Source organism: Nannospalax galili, unplaced genomic scaffold (genome assembly GCF_000622305.1).
Source record: "Nannospalax galili isolate Female #2095 unplaced genomic scaffold, S.galili_v1.0 scaffold278, whole genome shotgun sequence".
Classification (NCBI taxonomy): domain Eukaryota; kingdom Metazoa; phylum Chordata; class Mammalia; order Rodentia; family Spalacidae; genus Nannospalax; species Nannospalax galili.
Window position 1 is genome coordinate 12,383,243 of NW_008347536.1, and position 14,783 is coordinate 12,398,025.

General features: G+C 39.0%; 1 protein-coding gene across 3 annotated transcripts in view; it reads left to right on the forward strand.

The window, feature by feature from the left end:
* Pak1 (p21 (RAC1) activated kinase 1) overlaps positions 1 to 14,783 on the forward strand; it is a 167,667-nt gene that overhangs the window by 92,474 nt on the left and 60,410 nt on the right. For 2 of the 3 annotated variants that reach the window (XM_029568828.1, XM_008844210.3), the window contains exon 2: positions 2,303 to 2,513. In XM_029568828.1, the coding sequence (XP_029424688.1) occupies positions 2,324 to 2,513 (190 nt within the window). In that variant the 5' untranslated portion in view covers positions 2,303 to 2,323. The remainder of the gene's footprint in view (positions 1 to 2,302; positions 2,514 to 14,783) is intronic. The other variant, XM_029568829.1, reaches the window with a different exon arrangement.

Below are 14,783 nucleotides of genomic sequence, written 5' to 3' on the forward strand. Positions count from 1 at the left end.
CCCCATCTCCCTCCCTCCCTTCTCTCTTTCTCTTCTTTACCTTCTTCCCTTTCTCTTTTGTATAAGAATATTTGAAGAGCTAGCAGTTTAATTCAGTGGGTAAGGCTCAGGGTTCTATCCCTAGCACAGAAAAAGAGGGGGGGGGGGGGGGGGGAGGGAGGAAGGAAGGAAGGAAGGAAGGAAGGAAGGAAGGAAGGAAGGAAAAGTTTGGAGATTTTTGAAGTATAAATTAAGTGTAGACTATGTCTCAGCTTAGTTTGTAAGGCCAGCAGCTATCAGACTATGAAGGACCTTGAATTTCATCTACTAATAAACTCCTTTAAAGGCAATAGATACATCTATCTTTATGCAAATTGCATTAATTACAATATTCATCTACTGCAAGTTAAATACTATGTCAGATACTGTTGGACTGCATAAATGGGACATTTATGCAATGGGACATTATGCATTTGAGGGACAGTCTGGCTCCTGGGAAGATATATCTGTAAATAATAGTAGCAGTACAAAGAACTGTAGTAATCTGAAACTGTAGTAATCATGCCTTGGGGTATGGAAAAGGGGACACCTAACTTCTTGGCAGTCAGAATATTTCTAGAAGCTTCATAGAACAGCAGAATTACTACTTGAAGGATGAGTGAATTCACTGTTTGAGGATAAGGAACTTTGCAGATGTGAAAGTTAGGCATATTTAAAGAAATTTTAAAAATGGTTTTGTCAAGACTATAAGGGGGAATTAGAGGGAATGGTAGGGTAGGAAATGAGGCTGATAAATGGGCCCAGTCAAATAATAGAGGGCCTCTAGAAAAGCTAATGAACATTAGCTTTTATTCTGATACATCAGTGAAGGGTTTTTAAAATAGAGGATTGGTGTGTTTTAAGATTACTGCTGGCCTCTGGAGAAACAATTGAGAAAAAAGCAGGATGAGAGAGTTCGGAAGTTTGTCATTTATTAGAGAATATTAAAAAGGCTTCTATAGACTCTGTTTATAGCAATTTACAAAGCCATTATTTATATTGTATACAATATTAAAGCTCTCACTATATCTAGTCCTTTTAATTATTAGAGTGGCAAATTCATAGCATTTTAGAGAATTGGTTTCTGAAGTAGTGGTATTGAGGTTACTTACTTCCTTTTAAAAATATTTATTATTTTTATTTTATGTGTATGAGTATATTGTCTGTATGTAGGTAGGTGCACCTGTGTCATGCAAGAGTTTACTTTTGTGTGGGGTTTTTTTTTTGGGGGGGGGTCTTTTTTGAGACCAGTCTCCCTGTAGCCCCAGCTGGGATAAGTAGTCCAGGTTGGCCTTGAATTCACAGAGATCTGTCTGCTTCTGCCTCCAGAGTGCTGGGATTAAAGGTGTGTGCTACCATGCCCAGCTGAGGTTACTTATTTTCAAACTTCAGAATTTTGACCTTAATCCAGACACTCCTAAATCTGGGTTTGTTGAAGCCATGGTATTGATATTTCTAAAAGTTTGTGATTATTTATTTATTTATGGAAGCTTTTTAATTTCTAAAGCACTGTTGTATCTAACTCCAGGGAGATTGTATTCTAAATTAGTCAAGATTAAAGATATAATTTCTACCATTACATGCGTCGATGATGAGAAACTATAAACGCTGACCCCTTTAAAATTTTGTTCCTTCTATTTCGCAAAAGTGCGGGGAACTGCCAGTATGTTCAGCAGGGTGGTTACTGCCTTGATGAGTGTATATTTAGAATAAGATAGGATTTTAGAGGTGGGAGATCCAGAAGAGTTGGTAACATGGCAGCGCCCTCACTTGTACTGGGCTGAGCACTATAAGTGCTATAGGTTTGTAGGCATACTGTCTCTACAGCTAGTAAGTTACTGGGTTTCCCACTGAGTTTTTTGCCTGGTGCAAAAACATCATGATGGGTGTCTTTGTTCTCTGGTGTCTTAGAGAGTGCAGAGAAAAGCAAAATCTTGGTGACTAAATTGGCTAGCAGTATTCATGGTGTGCAGTAGAAGGGCCATGTAAATTTGAAATTTGTATTAAGTTACTGTCTGTATGTGTGGAGAGGATATGTGCATATGAATGCAGGTGCCAGCAGAGGCCAGAGGTGTCAGATTCCCTGGAACTGGAATTAGAAGTGATTGTTAGCTGCCTGACATGGGTACTGGGAACTGAACTTGGGTCCTCTGCCAAAGCAGCACATGCTCTAACCACTGACCCATCTCTCCAACCCCAAATAATTTAAACTTTTGAAGCATTTGAAATAAGTATTTCCTTATGCTCAAAGTAATAAGAGTTATCTTCTTTCTTTTGATTGCAGTAGCTGCTGGTGGTGGTGACAATGTCAAATAACGGTTTAGACATCCAAGACAAACCCCCAGCCCCTCCAATGAGAAACACCAGCACTATGATTGGAGCTGGCAGCAAAGACGCCGGAACCCTAAACCACGGCTCCAAGCCTCTGCCTCCAAACCCAGAGGAGAAGAAGAAGAAGGACCGATTTTACCGCTCCATCTTACCTGGAGATAAAAGTACAGTATTTCTTTCTTATCATTTGTATGCTTTAAAATAAAAAACAAGCCGGGTGTGGTGGTGCACGCCTTTAATCCCAGGACTTGGGAGGCAGAGGCAGGCAGATCTCTGTGAATTCAAGGCCAGCCTGGTCTACATAGTGAGTTCCAGGACAGCTGGGGATACAGGGAGACCCTGTCTCAAAAAAAGACCAATAAATAAATAAATAAATAAAATAAAATGTGTCTATTGCATAGGGATATCTAGTATAAGTGTAGAGAATATCTATTTAAAAAAATAAAAAACAAAACAAAAAAGCCAATGTTTTTCCTTTCTAATAATCTAAATCAAAGCTCTGTTCTTCCTTAATTTCCCTTCAGTATCTTCTCATTTACGGTTTTCCCCTTACCTTGTCTTCCTAAAGCAGCTAAAGCCAAGTGCAAAACAGATGTAATGCTCAAACTATATCTGAACAAAATTCTAAAAATAATTTTGCTTTTGCCAGATTTCAAATAAACTGAAGCCATTTATTTATGTATACATTTCCTTTTAACTTTTTAAAGTGTGTATGAAATCCTAAAACGTAAGGAATTTTGAAATATTTTAGTTTGGAAATTTCTTTTTCCCAAATTAGTTTCAGTTGAACCGCCTTCTTTACAAAGTTTGATTGCTTGCTGTTTATCTAGATCTTTGGTCCCACACCCACATTTAGGGATTAACTGTCAGTAAGAGCAGCAAGGAATGTCAGGGAAAAGGAAGCAGAAATAAGTGAGCACTCCTCACTAGGCAGCCTCATGCCTTTTTTTTTGAGACCTGTAGCTCAGGTTGCCTTTGAATGTATGACATCTTCCTGCCTCAGCCCCCCAAGTGCTGAGATTACTAACATAAACCATGTTCAGCTTTCATCTCCTTGGGATTAATAAAACTTTCCAGAAGAGTAATCAGAATCTTAATGGTTACAGACAGTGGGAAAAAAATAAGTTTTTGTGTCCACATAGATTGCTTTTGCTTGTCACTAAAAATGTTAACTTAGTGAGTGCTGATCTGAAGGGTCTCAGTTATGCTTGTAGGGCCTTTTCCTGTGGCATGGCTTTCTATAAATAACATGACCTTCTGATTCAGATGAACCTGAAAGTTAAAGGTAAACCACAGAAGAGACAACTGTCCCAAATTGTGTATCTTGTAAGGGACTTGTATAAGAAAAAAACAACTATCACGCCTCAATCCAAAATCAAATAACTTGATTTAAAAATGGGCAAAGGATCAGAGTAGACATCTCTCCAAAGAAGACATACAAATGGCAAATAAGCATGTGAATAAATGTTCAATGTCATTAGTTGTTAAGGAAATCCAGATCCAAACCACAATGAAATACCACTTCACATCCTCCTCAGGTCTCTGCAGGTGTATAAACACACACCACCCCCCTGCAAATACACACACACACACACACACACACACACACACACAAAATCAGCTTTATTGAGATGTAATTTATATATTATTACAATTCACCTTTATAGAGTATAAAATTCGGTGGCTCTTGTATTTTCACAGAATTTGGCAGTCACATAGGAATAAAGATAGATAATATCAGATGTTGGTAAAGATATGGATATATTACAACCTTTATAATTGCTGGTGGGAATGTAAAGTAGTATAGCAACAGGGAAAGGACTCTGGCAGTTCCTCAGAAGGTTAAATGTAGAGCTATGTTATGACCCAGCAGTTTCCATCACAGGGAAATAATATGTTAGCAGCATTATTCATAATAACTCCAAAGTGGAACAACTTAAATATCAACTGATGAATATATAAATAAAATGTACTATGCCCATGAATATTGAAATATTATTTGGTGACAACAACAACAAAAACATGAAGTCCTAAGCCATGCCGCACCTATGGGTGAATCTTGAAAATACTGTGTTAAGTCAGGCATGGTGGCACATGCCTTTAGTCCCAGCACTTGGAAGGCAGAGGCAGGCAGATCTCTATGAGTTCAAGGCTGGCCTGGTCTACATAGTGAGTTCTAGGCCAGCTGGGGCTACAGGGAGACCCTGTCTCAAAAAGAAAAAGAAAAAAAAAAAGATGTCATGCCAGACATGGTGATGCATGCCCTTAATCCCAGCACTTGGGAGGCAGAGGCAGACTGATCTCTGTGAGTTCATGGCCAGCCTGATCTACATAGTGAGCCCCAGGTCAGCTGGGGCTACAGGGAGACCCTGTCTCAAAAAGACAAAAAAAAAATAAAATTCAAAGAGATAGCTGGGCAAGGTGGTGGCACATGCTTTTAATCCCAGCACTCTGGAGGCAAAGGCAGGCAGGTCCCTTGAGTTTGAGGCCAGCCTGGTCTTCGTATCAAGTTCCAGGCCAGCCAGGGCTGCATAGTGAGACCCTGTCTCCAAATAATTTTAAAGTTAGGACAGCATTGTAAGGTAGCAGTAACCCAATGAAGGGACCATGTCTTGTTTTCCATGAACTCCAGGAGCAGCCCTGGACATGGAATACAGGCTCTCAGTAATAAGCCTTGCTGAATTTAGTTGCAAAAAGAAAAAGAAAAAAAAAAAAATACTGTGTTAAGGAAAAGAAACCAGTCATAATGAATCACATAGTGTATGATTCTATTTATCTGAAACATCTAGAGAAGCAGATTCATAAATAAAAAGCATATTAGTGGTTACCTAAGGCCACAGAAGGGTGAAAGATGGGAGTAGGGGTAATGGCTAAGAGGTGTGGGATTTTATTTTGGTGTGATAAAAATACCTTAGAATTGATCATGGTAGTGATTGCCCAGCTCTGTGAAAATACTAAACATCATTGAATTTTGTATTCTAAAGGTAAATTATAATAATATATAAATTATGTTTCAGTAAAGCTGATTGTGTGTGTGTGTGTGTGTGTGTGTGTGTGTGTGTGTGTGTATGTATGTGCATGCACCATGTTTGCAGGGAGGTGGTATGCGCTCGTTTTGAGACAGATTTTTCTCACTGAACTTGGAGCTAAGCTGGGTGCCTGCTAGTCCCAGCAAGTCTTCTTCTTCTACCCCCCTACCCCCATAGCCCCTCACATGACTGCGGCTACAGATACATATGGGCACATCTGACTTTTTACATGGGTGCAGGGGATTTGAGTCAGGTTTTTGTGCATAGCCAGCCATCTTATCCAGTGAACCAATTCCCCTAGACCCTTCTGTTTGTTTTTAAAGAGGATTCACACCCATAGAGCTTTTGTACATCACTGAAACCGAAGGGACACTCTTATGTTCTAAGTGGCTCATAAGAATCTAGATATCTGGCTTGTAATCTTGGTTTTCCCATAAATTGACGAGATTTAGAGAGGCATATATATATATATATATATATATATATATATCTTCTTTTAGCTTTATAGCCCTATACTTATATAAATGAGATATTTCAGCTGTCTTAGATAAAGCTTGTCTATGTAGGTAGAAAGGAACTAGGCCATTGTGAGGTATTTTAATCGATGATAGAGCTGTAGACCTGGACGTTCTTTTGGAAATCTGGCTGGATAACCCAAGGCCAAATTTGGTCTGAAAATAAATCTCAGCCTGAAGATCAAAGCTGCATCTTTGTAGGTTGCAAGCTCAGAGGTCGAAAAGTGAGAGTTATAAAGAGGCTCTTGCAAAATGATCTAATAGCCTCAATTTCATTCTCCAGCTATGGAGTTCCTATAGATTCTGTGAGCACGTTGGACCCTTGTTAGCTCTTATAAATATGTATACCAAAAGGAAAAACAGCTGAATTTTTTTCCTTTAGTTTGGAATCTTGGTTCAGCCAACAAGCTGTTACTCAGATGTGGGTTGAGAGAAATGCTGTCAGTCTTTGAAAAGGTATGCCTCACAGAGTATCTGAGGGTTTATACCAGCTGCATGGAGAGCTAGTCTAGAAATGAACTCCACAAACATAGATTTAGTCCTCATGCTCACATTAACACTTCCATTTAATATTTAAAGTATGTTAATTATAATGCCAGTCATGGTGGTACATACCTTTACTCCCCCAGCACTTGAGAGCCAGAGGCAGGCAAATTACTGTGAGTTTGATGCCAGCCTGGTCTACATTGTTGGTTCTAGGCTAGCTAGAGATGCCTAGTGAGACTCTGTCTCTCAAAAATAAATAAATAAATAAATATTGTGAACTATAGCATTCTCATCTGTAAATGAGAATGATCATAATTCCTATCCGTCTTATAGCATTAGTAGCCTTTTGTCTTATCACTTGATATAGTAATTGTAAAAGCTACTAGGCTATAAAACAATGCAAATGTGAGATTTATTTCTATGAAATCTTACTTATTTTTTAAAATTTTAGTTGATACTCATATCTGAGCCACAACAACTTGTTTTCCAAAAGGGAAACTGAAGCTTAGAGATTAGTAAATGATGCACAAGGTCTCATTGGTGGAAACTGGGAAGGATGAGTATGGAACTAAGTCTTTCCAAAGTGTTTGTCTTAAACTACTGTGCCCTCGTTCATGGTGCTTTTAAAGAATACATACGTATTTCAACCCAGACAATGGAGTCAGAATTTTATTTTGTTTTGTTTTGAGATGGGGTCCCCCTATCTAGCCCTGACTAGCTGCCTGGAACTTACTATGTATACCAGGTTGACCTCAAACTTAGATTTGCTGGCCTCTGCCTCCTGAAGGCTGGGATTAAAGATGTGTACCACTGCGCTTAACTTTGGGGTCAGAATTTCTAGAGGCACAGTGGTGTGTTTTTAAGAGAAATGAGAAAGCAAAATTCTTTACAGGCTACAGTAGTGGCTTAGATTGGAGCTGGCAGTGGGTAGAGTATCTGTGGGCATTATCTAATGCTGACCTCCAGGATGGCCTCAATTTGCGCCTGAGGGAATGCATAAATGACTGGAAGGAGAAACTAATGGAGGCCTGTGATAGGTGGTGCTGAGTTGCAGAATTCCATGTGGGAAAGCCTGGTTCCTGTGGTTAGGATCTGGAGCCTTTGGTTTATTCTAAGAAGTCTTGCAGCATTTAGTTTGGAATCTTCTGGGTACATTTTCATGACCAAAGTGAAATTCTCTGAGCTTGGGAAGAGTTTAGCCAAGTTAATTTTAACACTGAACTATGTCAGTGTTTATTTCTCCAAGTTTGGAATGTTTTACTGCCTTGTGCTCAGATTAGCTCAGTTGAACCAATGAGAGGTGCTGCTTAAAAATAATTTTAAAAAATAAATAAGACTAATGACTTGTACTAAAACTTGGATGTCTGTACTGAAACATGAAATTTTGTAGGGTCAGTTGCTTTTCCCAAGCTATGAGAAAACCAAGTGGACTAGCCAGAGATGGGATGGATGAGGTTGCAAGCTTCTTTTCCTACTTAATTTCCTCAAACCTGAGCTCTCTGGTTACATGAAATCAAGGTAATTCTTTCTCCTTTCTCCTTTCTGTCTTCAGCCATATCTTGAAGTCTTTTATCTAAACATGTTGGTTGAGAAATTTCACTTCAGTAGTTGCTAATATTAATGATAACTCATATTTTTAAGGCTCTTTAGTTTACAAATTTTAATTAATTGGGGTTGGGGATTTAGCTCAGTGGTAGAGGGCTTGCCTAGCAAGCTCAAGGCCCTGAGTTTGGTCCTCAGCTCTCAGGGGAGAGGGGAGACAAAATAACAAATTTTAATTAATCTTCAAAATAGTGAGAACAGTAATAAAAATAGTAATAGTAATAAAATATTATGGTAGTATCCCAGCTTATCTTTACTGAATGCCTGTTAGGTGCCACACATGATTTTAGGAGCTGTGATGTTTGTGGAATATACTAGCCATTTCAGGTAGATAACTGTTTCTTTGTAGACAGTTGAAATAAGTTCACATTTTTTAAGTAAACTTGCCCAAGATCCTTTAGCTAGAGAATAACAGAGCTGGACTTTTTATCTGTCTGATTCCAAGGACTTTTACATGGTATAACAGTTAAACTCTTAGGATTTGGAGAATCTGACTTGTCTGAGATCATGTGCTGTATAGTTGTAATTCATTAAGTCTGAATTTAAACCAATGTTTTTTGGTTTCTAGAATATGTACTCTTTCCTTCTTCAAAGCATTTGGAAAACACATAGGGTCAGAAGTCTCCCAGAAGTTATTTAGGCTAGTACTTTGAGTAGAATTGATCTAGATGGCTCTTTGGCATTCATTCATTCTCTCATTTGTTGGCATAGTCGCTTAGTCTACAGTATGGAGAAGGCACAGGCACACAGAAGAAACTGAAGCCAAGTGCAGTGACATGCCACATACTTCCCATTACGAGGGATGCTAAGGCAGAAGGAGTGCTTGACCAAGAAGTCTGATACCAGCTGGAACAACATAGAGACATACCAAGACACAGACAGACAGATAGACACACACACACATACACAGACCTGTGGTTGAAGTTTGAACACTTGAGGTTGTCACCACTCCTACTCCTGACTTTGTGACTTTGCTAAGTTACTTTATTTTTCTTAGCCTCAGTTATCCTACCTGTAGTATGAATAATTATCTCATGTAGTTCATGACATTGAAGACAGGAAAATGGATCAGATATGGTGGCACATGCCTATAATCACAACATGCAGGAAGCAGAAGCAGGATAAAAGTTTTGAGGCCAGCCAGGCTACATGGGGGGGGGCAGGAAGCAAAGTGAAAAACATTGGTTTTGTTGAGTTGGTAGTACTTTTGGTAGCAGTCACACATCATTATTGCTTGTAGTCATTATCTTTTCTTTGAGAATCTATGATTAACACAGAATTGTTACAACAGCTCTTCACAGGGTTCTTCCAGAATGGCTCTATTTTCTGCTGGATTAGACAGAGCTAATGAGAAAGACAGGTAAAATAATTCTGGACACTGAGAATAAGCAGAGTCAAGGAGTGGTTTGCTAAGAAGCTCCAATGGGGCCTTTTGATTCAGCCATGCTGTAGTGTGTGCAGCATAGATTCTGATGACTGCCGAGCTGGAGCAGCACTTCATCTGCTAATTGGTTATCTAGGTGATATTTTTGTGACATGCCATTTCAGGTTGTTCCTATTCAAAATGTATTTATTACTTATTTGTAGGAGCTCGTATCTGAATCTTTTTTTTTTTCCATTATATATGTTGCAAATATCTTTTTCTGTGCTCTTAATGAGGTCATTGGTAGTTGCTTGGCATGGTTTTGTTGGTAAACCGTTTTTTTTCCCCAGTGCTACAGATAAACCCAGAGCCTTGCACTTCCTGGGCAAGTGCTTTACCACTGAGCTATATCCCTAGCTCTTAGAATTTTAATATAGTCAAATTTATTATTTTCTTCCTAATGCTTTCTTTTCTATTTTTGAAGTCTTTACCTACTCTTAAGACAGGAAAATTTTTCTCATGCTTGAATTTTCTATTTTCATATCACCTGTAAATTATGGTGTCTCCCCCCCTTTCCTCATTTCATTCCTTTTCTTGCCTAATTGTATTGTCCAGTAGATACTGTGTTGAATACAAGTGGTAATGGGGAACACCCTTATTTTGTATTTAATCTCAGAGGGGAGGCCTCCCAGCATTTTATAGTTATGTAATGTTTTTCTAGAAGCTTTGTTAACTTGTTTTTATTAGATTAAGTGAATTTTCTAGTCCTACTTTCCTGAGAAGTTTTAATCATTATATTTTAGCAAATTCTTTTTCTGTGTTAATTGAACAGATTATGATGTATTCTTTATTATCTCTCTACGGGGTCTCCCCGTAACCTCAGCTGTCCTAGAACTCACTATGTAGACCAGACTGGCTTCAGTCTCACAGAGATCCACCTGCCTCTGCCTCTGGAGTACTGGAATTAAAGGTATGCACCACCACATCCAGCTCTTTTATTTTAAAAGAGTATTTATGGGTATGTATGAGTGCCTGCATGTATGTATGTGTACCTTATATGTACCTGGTGCCCACAGAGGCCAGAAGAGGGCATCAGATTCCCTGGAATGGAGTTACAGGTGGTTGTGAGCTGCCATGTAGGTGCTGGAAACCAAACCCAGGTTCTCTGCAAGAACAGCAAGTGCTCTTAACCTTTGAGCTGTCTTTCCAGCTTCTTTCCTTTTTTTTTTTTTTAAACTTTATTAAGTGTGTGTATCTGTGTGTCTGTCACAGCACCTGCGTGGAGATCGGAGGATAATTTTGTGGAGTTAGTTCTCTCCTTCCACCATGTGCATCACAGGAATTGAATTCTAGTCTCCAGGCAAGGGCTTTTACATGCTGAGCCATCTTATTGGCCCTGACCTTACTTTCTTAATATGGTGAATTACATTTACTTAATAAAAATAAAAATAAATATAAATATATATATATATATACACACACACACACATACATACACACATATATAGATATAAATAAACTCATAGACCATGTAGTTCACCATCTTAAAACCTAATTTGGTGAGTTTTAAATATACTTTTTAAATTGTACAATCAGAAGCTGTGAGTCTCAGTCAGTGGTGGACCATTTCTGTAGCTGCAAGTTCAAGTCTCAGAACCAAAAATATATATTTAATCATTACAATTACTATGAATCCATTTTCATCACCCCCAAAAGAAACTCCATCCCTATTAGCGATCCCTCTTCAGGCCTCTCCTTGCACATCCCCTGTCAGCCTCTGCTCTACTTTACCTATGAGTGTCTGTTCTAGACATTTCATATAAATGGAATTATGCAATATAGTTTCTTTTACTTAGCATGTTTTCAAAGTTCATATATTTTGTAGTAATGATTAGGGCTTCATTTCTGTTTATGACTGGACTTCATTATATGAATATACCACAGTTTATCAGTTGAAATTTTGATAGTTTCCACTTTTTATTGAAGCAGGATCTCACTGTGGAACACAGGCTACCCTGGAACTTGCGTTGTAGACCAGGCTGACCTGGAAGTCACAGAGATCTACCTGCTTCTGCCTCCCCAGTGCTGGGATTAAAGGTGTGCGCCACCATACTTGGCTAGTTTCCACTTTTTGACTGTTTTGAACATTCACATTTAAGTTTTTGTGTAGATGAAAGTTTTTACCAGATACACCCTAGATTTGGACTTTTTAGTCATCATTAAATGTACTACAGTGGTGAGAGAGACTGAAGTTTGTAGCCTTGGAATATGGAACCACCAGAATCATACTGTTTTATTTCTCAGTCCCAAATTCAGTGTCTGTGCCTAGTAAGAGATTACCAAGGTTGGTTGGCTTCCTGGGTAGGTGGAAAGCTGGAGAAGGAACACACTGTGCACTCCTCTTGGCCTTTGCTCATTCTGTTTGTTTCTGGAGTGCCCTTCCTCATCTCTGCCTAGCTAATTGCTATTCATCCTTAATGATTGCTTTCAAATACTATCTTCTTCAGAAAGGTAACATTGTCTACTTTCACCTATCTTCTGAGCAGGAATCATTGTCCTGTTACAGAGTTTGAGAACTCAGAACTCAGAGTCTTTCCCAGGATTACAGAATGAGTTAATGCCAAAGATAATACTGAATCCCTCCTATGACTCCTAGTCCAAGATTCTTCTCACTGATAACGTTCATTAAATTCCCTGATTTCAATCTTTTCAGCTATAAAATGGAGATAACGCATGCTTTCTGCTTCTTATGTTTGTTGTGATCATGAGTCAATGAGACAGTGGCTAGGAAAGAACTTTGTTAAGGCCTGTGCATATGTGAGGGAGGTGATCATTTCCAGAAAGTGATGAACTGAGTTCCAAGTGGCTCTGGGACAGCATGGCTTCTTTAGTTCTCTCCTACATTTCTGCCTTATAACCCTGTTTGCTGCTGGGGATTCAGCTGGTGCACTCAGCCTAAACTGCATAGCTCTTATGTAGAACTGCCAGCTGTATCTCCCCGACCCCTTTCTTCCCCTTCTGTTCCCAGATCTGGTTTAGGTTAAGTTATTATTTCAGTTAGTGGTTGCTTCCATTCAGGTCAGAAGGGATGGGGTGGTATAATGCAGGGCAAAAGACTGAGTCTTACCACTGTGTGCCCTGTGATTTAGGACAAGACAATTTATTTTTGGGGGGTGTCTTCAGGGAATAGAATTAGATGGTCTCCAAAGTCACTTCCTAATAGTTTCTAGGGTGTCCTTGATCTAAGTAAGCTCTGTGTTGTTGAGATCCAGAAATATAATGATCATGATTAGTAGCCATGATTTGGGTCCTTAAGAAACTTAACATTTTACTTCTGAAAAATCACAAGAACTGTACAAGATAGTAAATGATTGGATGCATGGTGGTTGGTAAAGCGGATTTTGTGCCTGGGAATTCAGAGAAAGGAATGTAAGGAAATCCTTCCTAGAAGAAGTAAGACTTGAACCAGCATTTAACAGAGAAGAAAAAGCGACCAGAAAGTGGAAAGTGGCAACTTAGGAGGTGCATTCAGAGGCTGTAGGCAGAAGAAAGCATGGCTGGTAGAGGTGGACCCAGCTGCAGCATTGCCTTGTATGTTCATGTGTTAAGGGACTTCATTTCTCTGGAGCTGTTTTCTATAGACGACTTGTTCCCTGAGCTACTTTCTCTCTCTGGATCTTTATTACCAAAGTTCCTTCTGGACTTAACATCTATGTCTATGACATTGTATTTATATTTTGTATTAATATATAATGGAAATAATGCATAACATTATAATTAAATGCTTATTAGAATCTACATAAGATACTAATTATATTTCCTGAAAACCTTTTTTTAAATTTAAAATATTTATTTTATGTGTATGAGTGTTATGCCTATAGGTATGTAAATGCACACATACCATGCAGTACCCATGGAGGACAGAAGAGGGCATCAGATTCCCTGAAGCTGGAGTTGTAGACAGTTGTGAGCTACCACATGGGTGCTGGGATTTGAACTTGGGCCTTCTGTAAGAACAGCCAGTGCTCTTTACTGCTGAGCCATCTCTCCAGTTCCCCCTAAAACCTTTTAAGAGACTAATTTAGAGAGAATTTGGAAACAGAAAACCATTTGGAACAAAAAACATTTCCAAAGTCCTGTTGATCCTATACATTTTAGCTTTGAGTGAGACATGTAATTATGTCTTAAGAGCCTGCCTGACTGGGACCATGGCACAACCCTTAGCCTTCTCTTTCTCAAAGCAGCTGCTCTGGAAGGGAAATTGCCAAGTACATAAATAGCCTAACCCTAGCAGTTGGTATGTAGTCAAGTGGTTCTTATGAAGTTACTGAAAGAAAAAAAAAAAGCCAGAAATAGGTTCAAATCCTAGCCTTCACTAGCTAGATGAATTAATTACCCAGTGTTCTGTTCTATAAGCTGATAGTAGCATTTAGCTTATAAAATTGTAAGAAGGAAGAAAATAATGTATGTTATGGTACATATGCATGGTAAGTTCTTAACATTCTTTCTCATATCCATGTGTTTAATTCAACTTGGAATTCTTCAGGGGAGGTGAAGTAGAAGGTAAAAGGCCTTGACTTTTATTTCACTTGCTTAATGACTGTGCAGATCTGTGCCACAATTTCCTAGTCTGCAGATGAAAGTTGACCCTCAGGGTTGTGGCGATTATGTGAGATGATATATATGAAATACCTATTAAAACCATGGGGTGTCATCTCAGGAAGCAGTCTAGTCACAGAGCTTTAAAGACTGCTTGCCTTCCTGAGTACATAGACTCTTGTGGAATGTAAGAGCTAGAAAGGCCCTTAAAGATCATCTTGTCCATCTCCCTATCATTGGATGGAGAGGCAAAGATCCTGGACTGTGTATTGTGGTGAGTATCATGAAGTAGAAGGAAAACAGGCATGGACTTTAGATCTCTTTCCCCCCTCCCTGCTTTACAACCTTTCTTCAGCATTATGCTGGCTTTTGAAATGGTATTAGGACTTCCAAATTTGTTTTGATTAATGTGCTGTGCTGCCAGCTGCTCTCATACAGAACTGGTGGGAGCCAGGTAACAAATTTTGTGAAAGTTAGGCCATGGTTGATGGGATTAAATATTTGTTCTGGTTCTGGAGAGAAATGCATGTCTTAGGGAGTTTTCTTAGACTGTACCCAGTTGAGGTAGGTATCTGTTCATTTTTTTTTTTTCTTCACTCACTGTCTGAGCACCTATTTTGTTCCAGGTGGTGTGGAACCCTCTGGGGATTTGTGATGAGTTGAACATTGCCCCACACTTGTAACTTAGTCTTATAGAGAAGATAATAAGCAATTAAAATACATAATTACTCTGTTGGTGTTAGGGGAACAGGGGAAAGAATGAACTGCCCAGGGGAATTCTTTCCTTCCTTCCTTCCTTCCTTCCTTCCTTCCTTCCTTCCTTCCTTCCTTCCTTCCTTC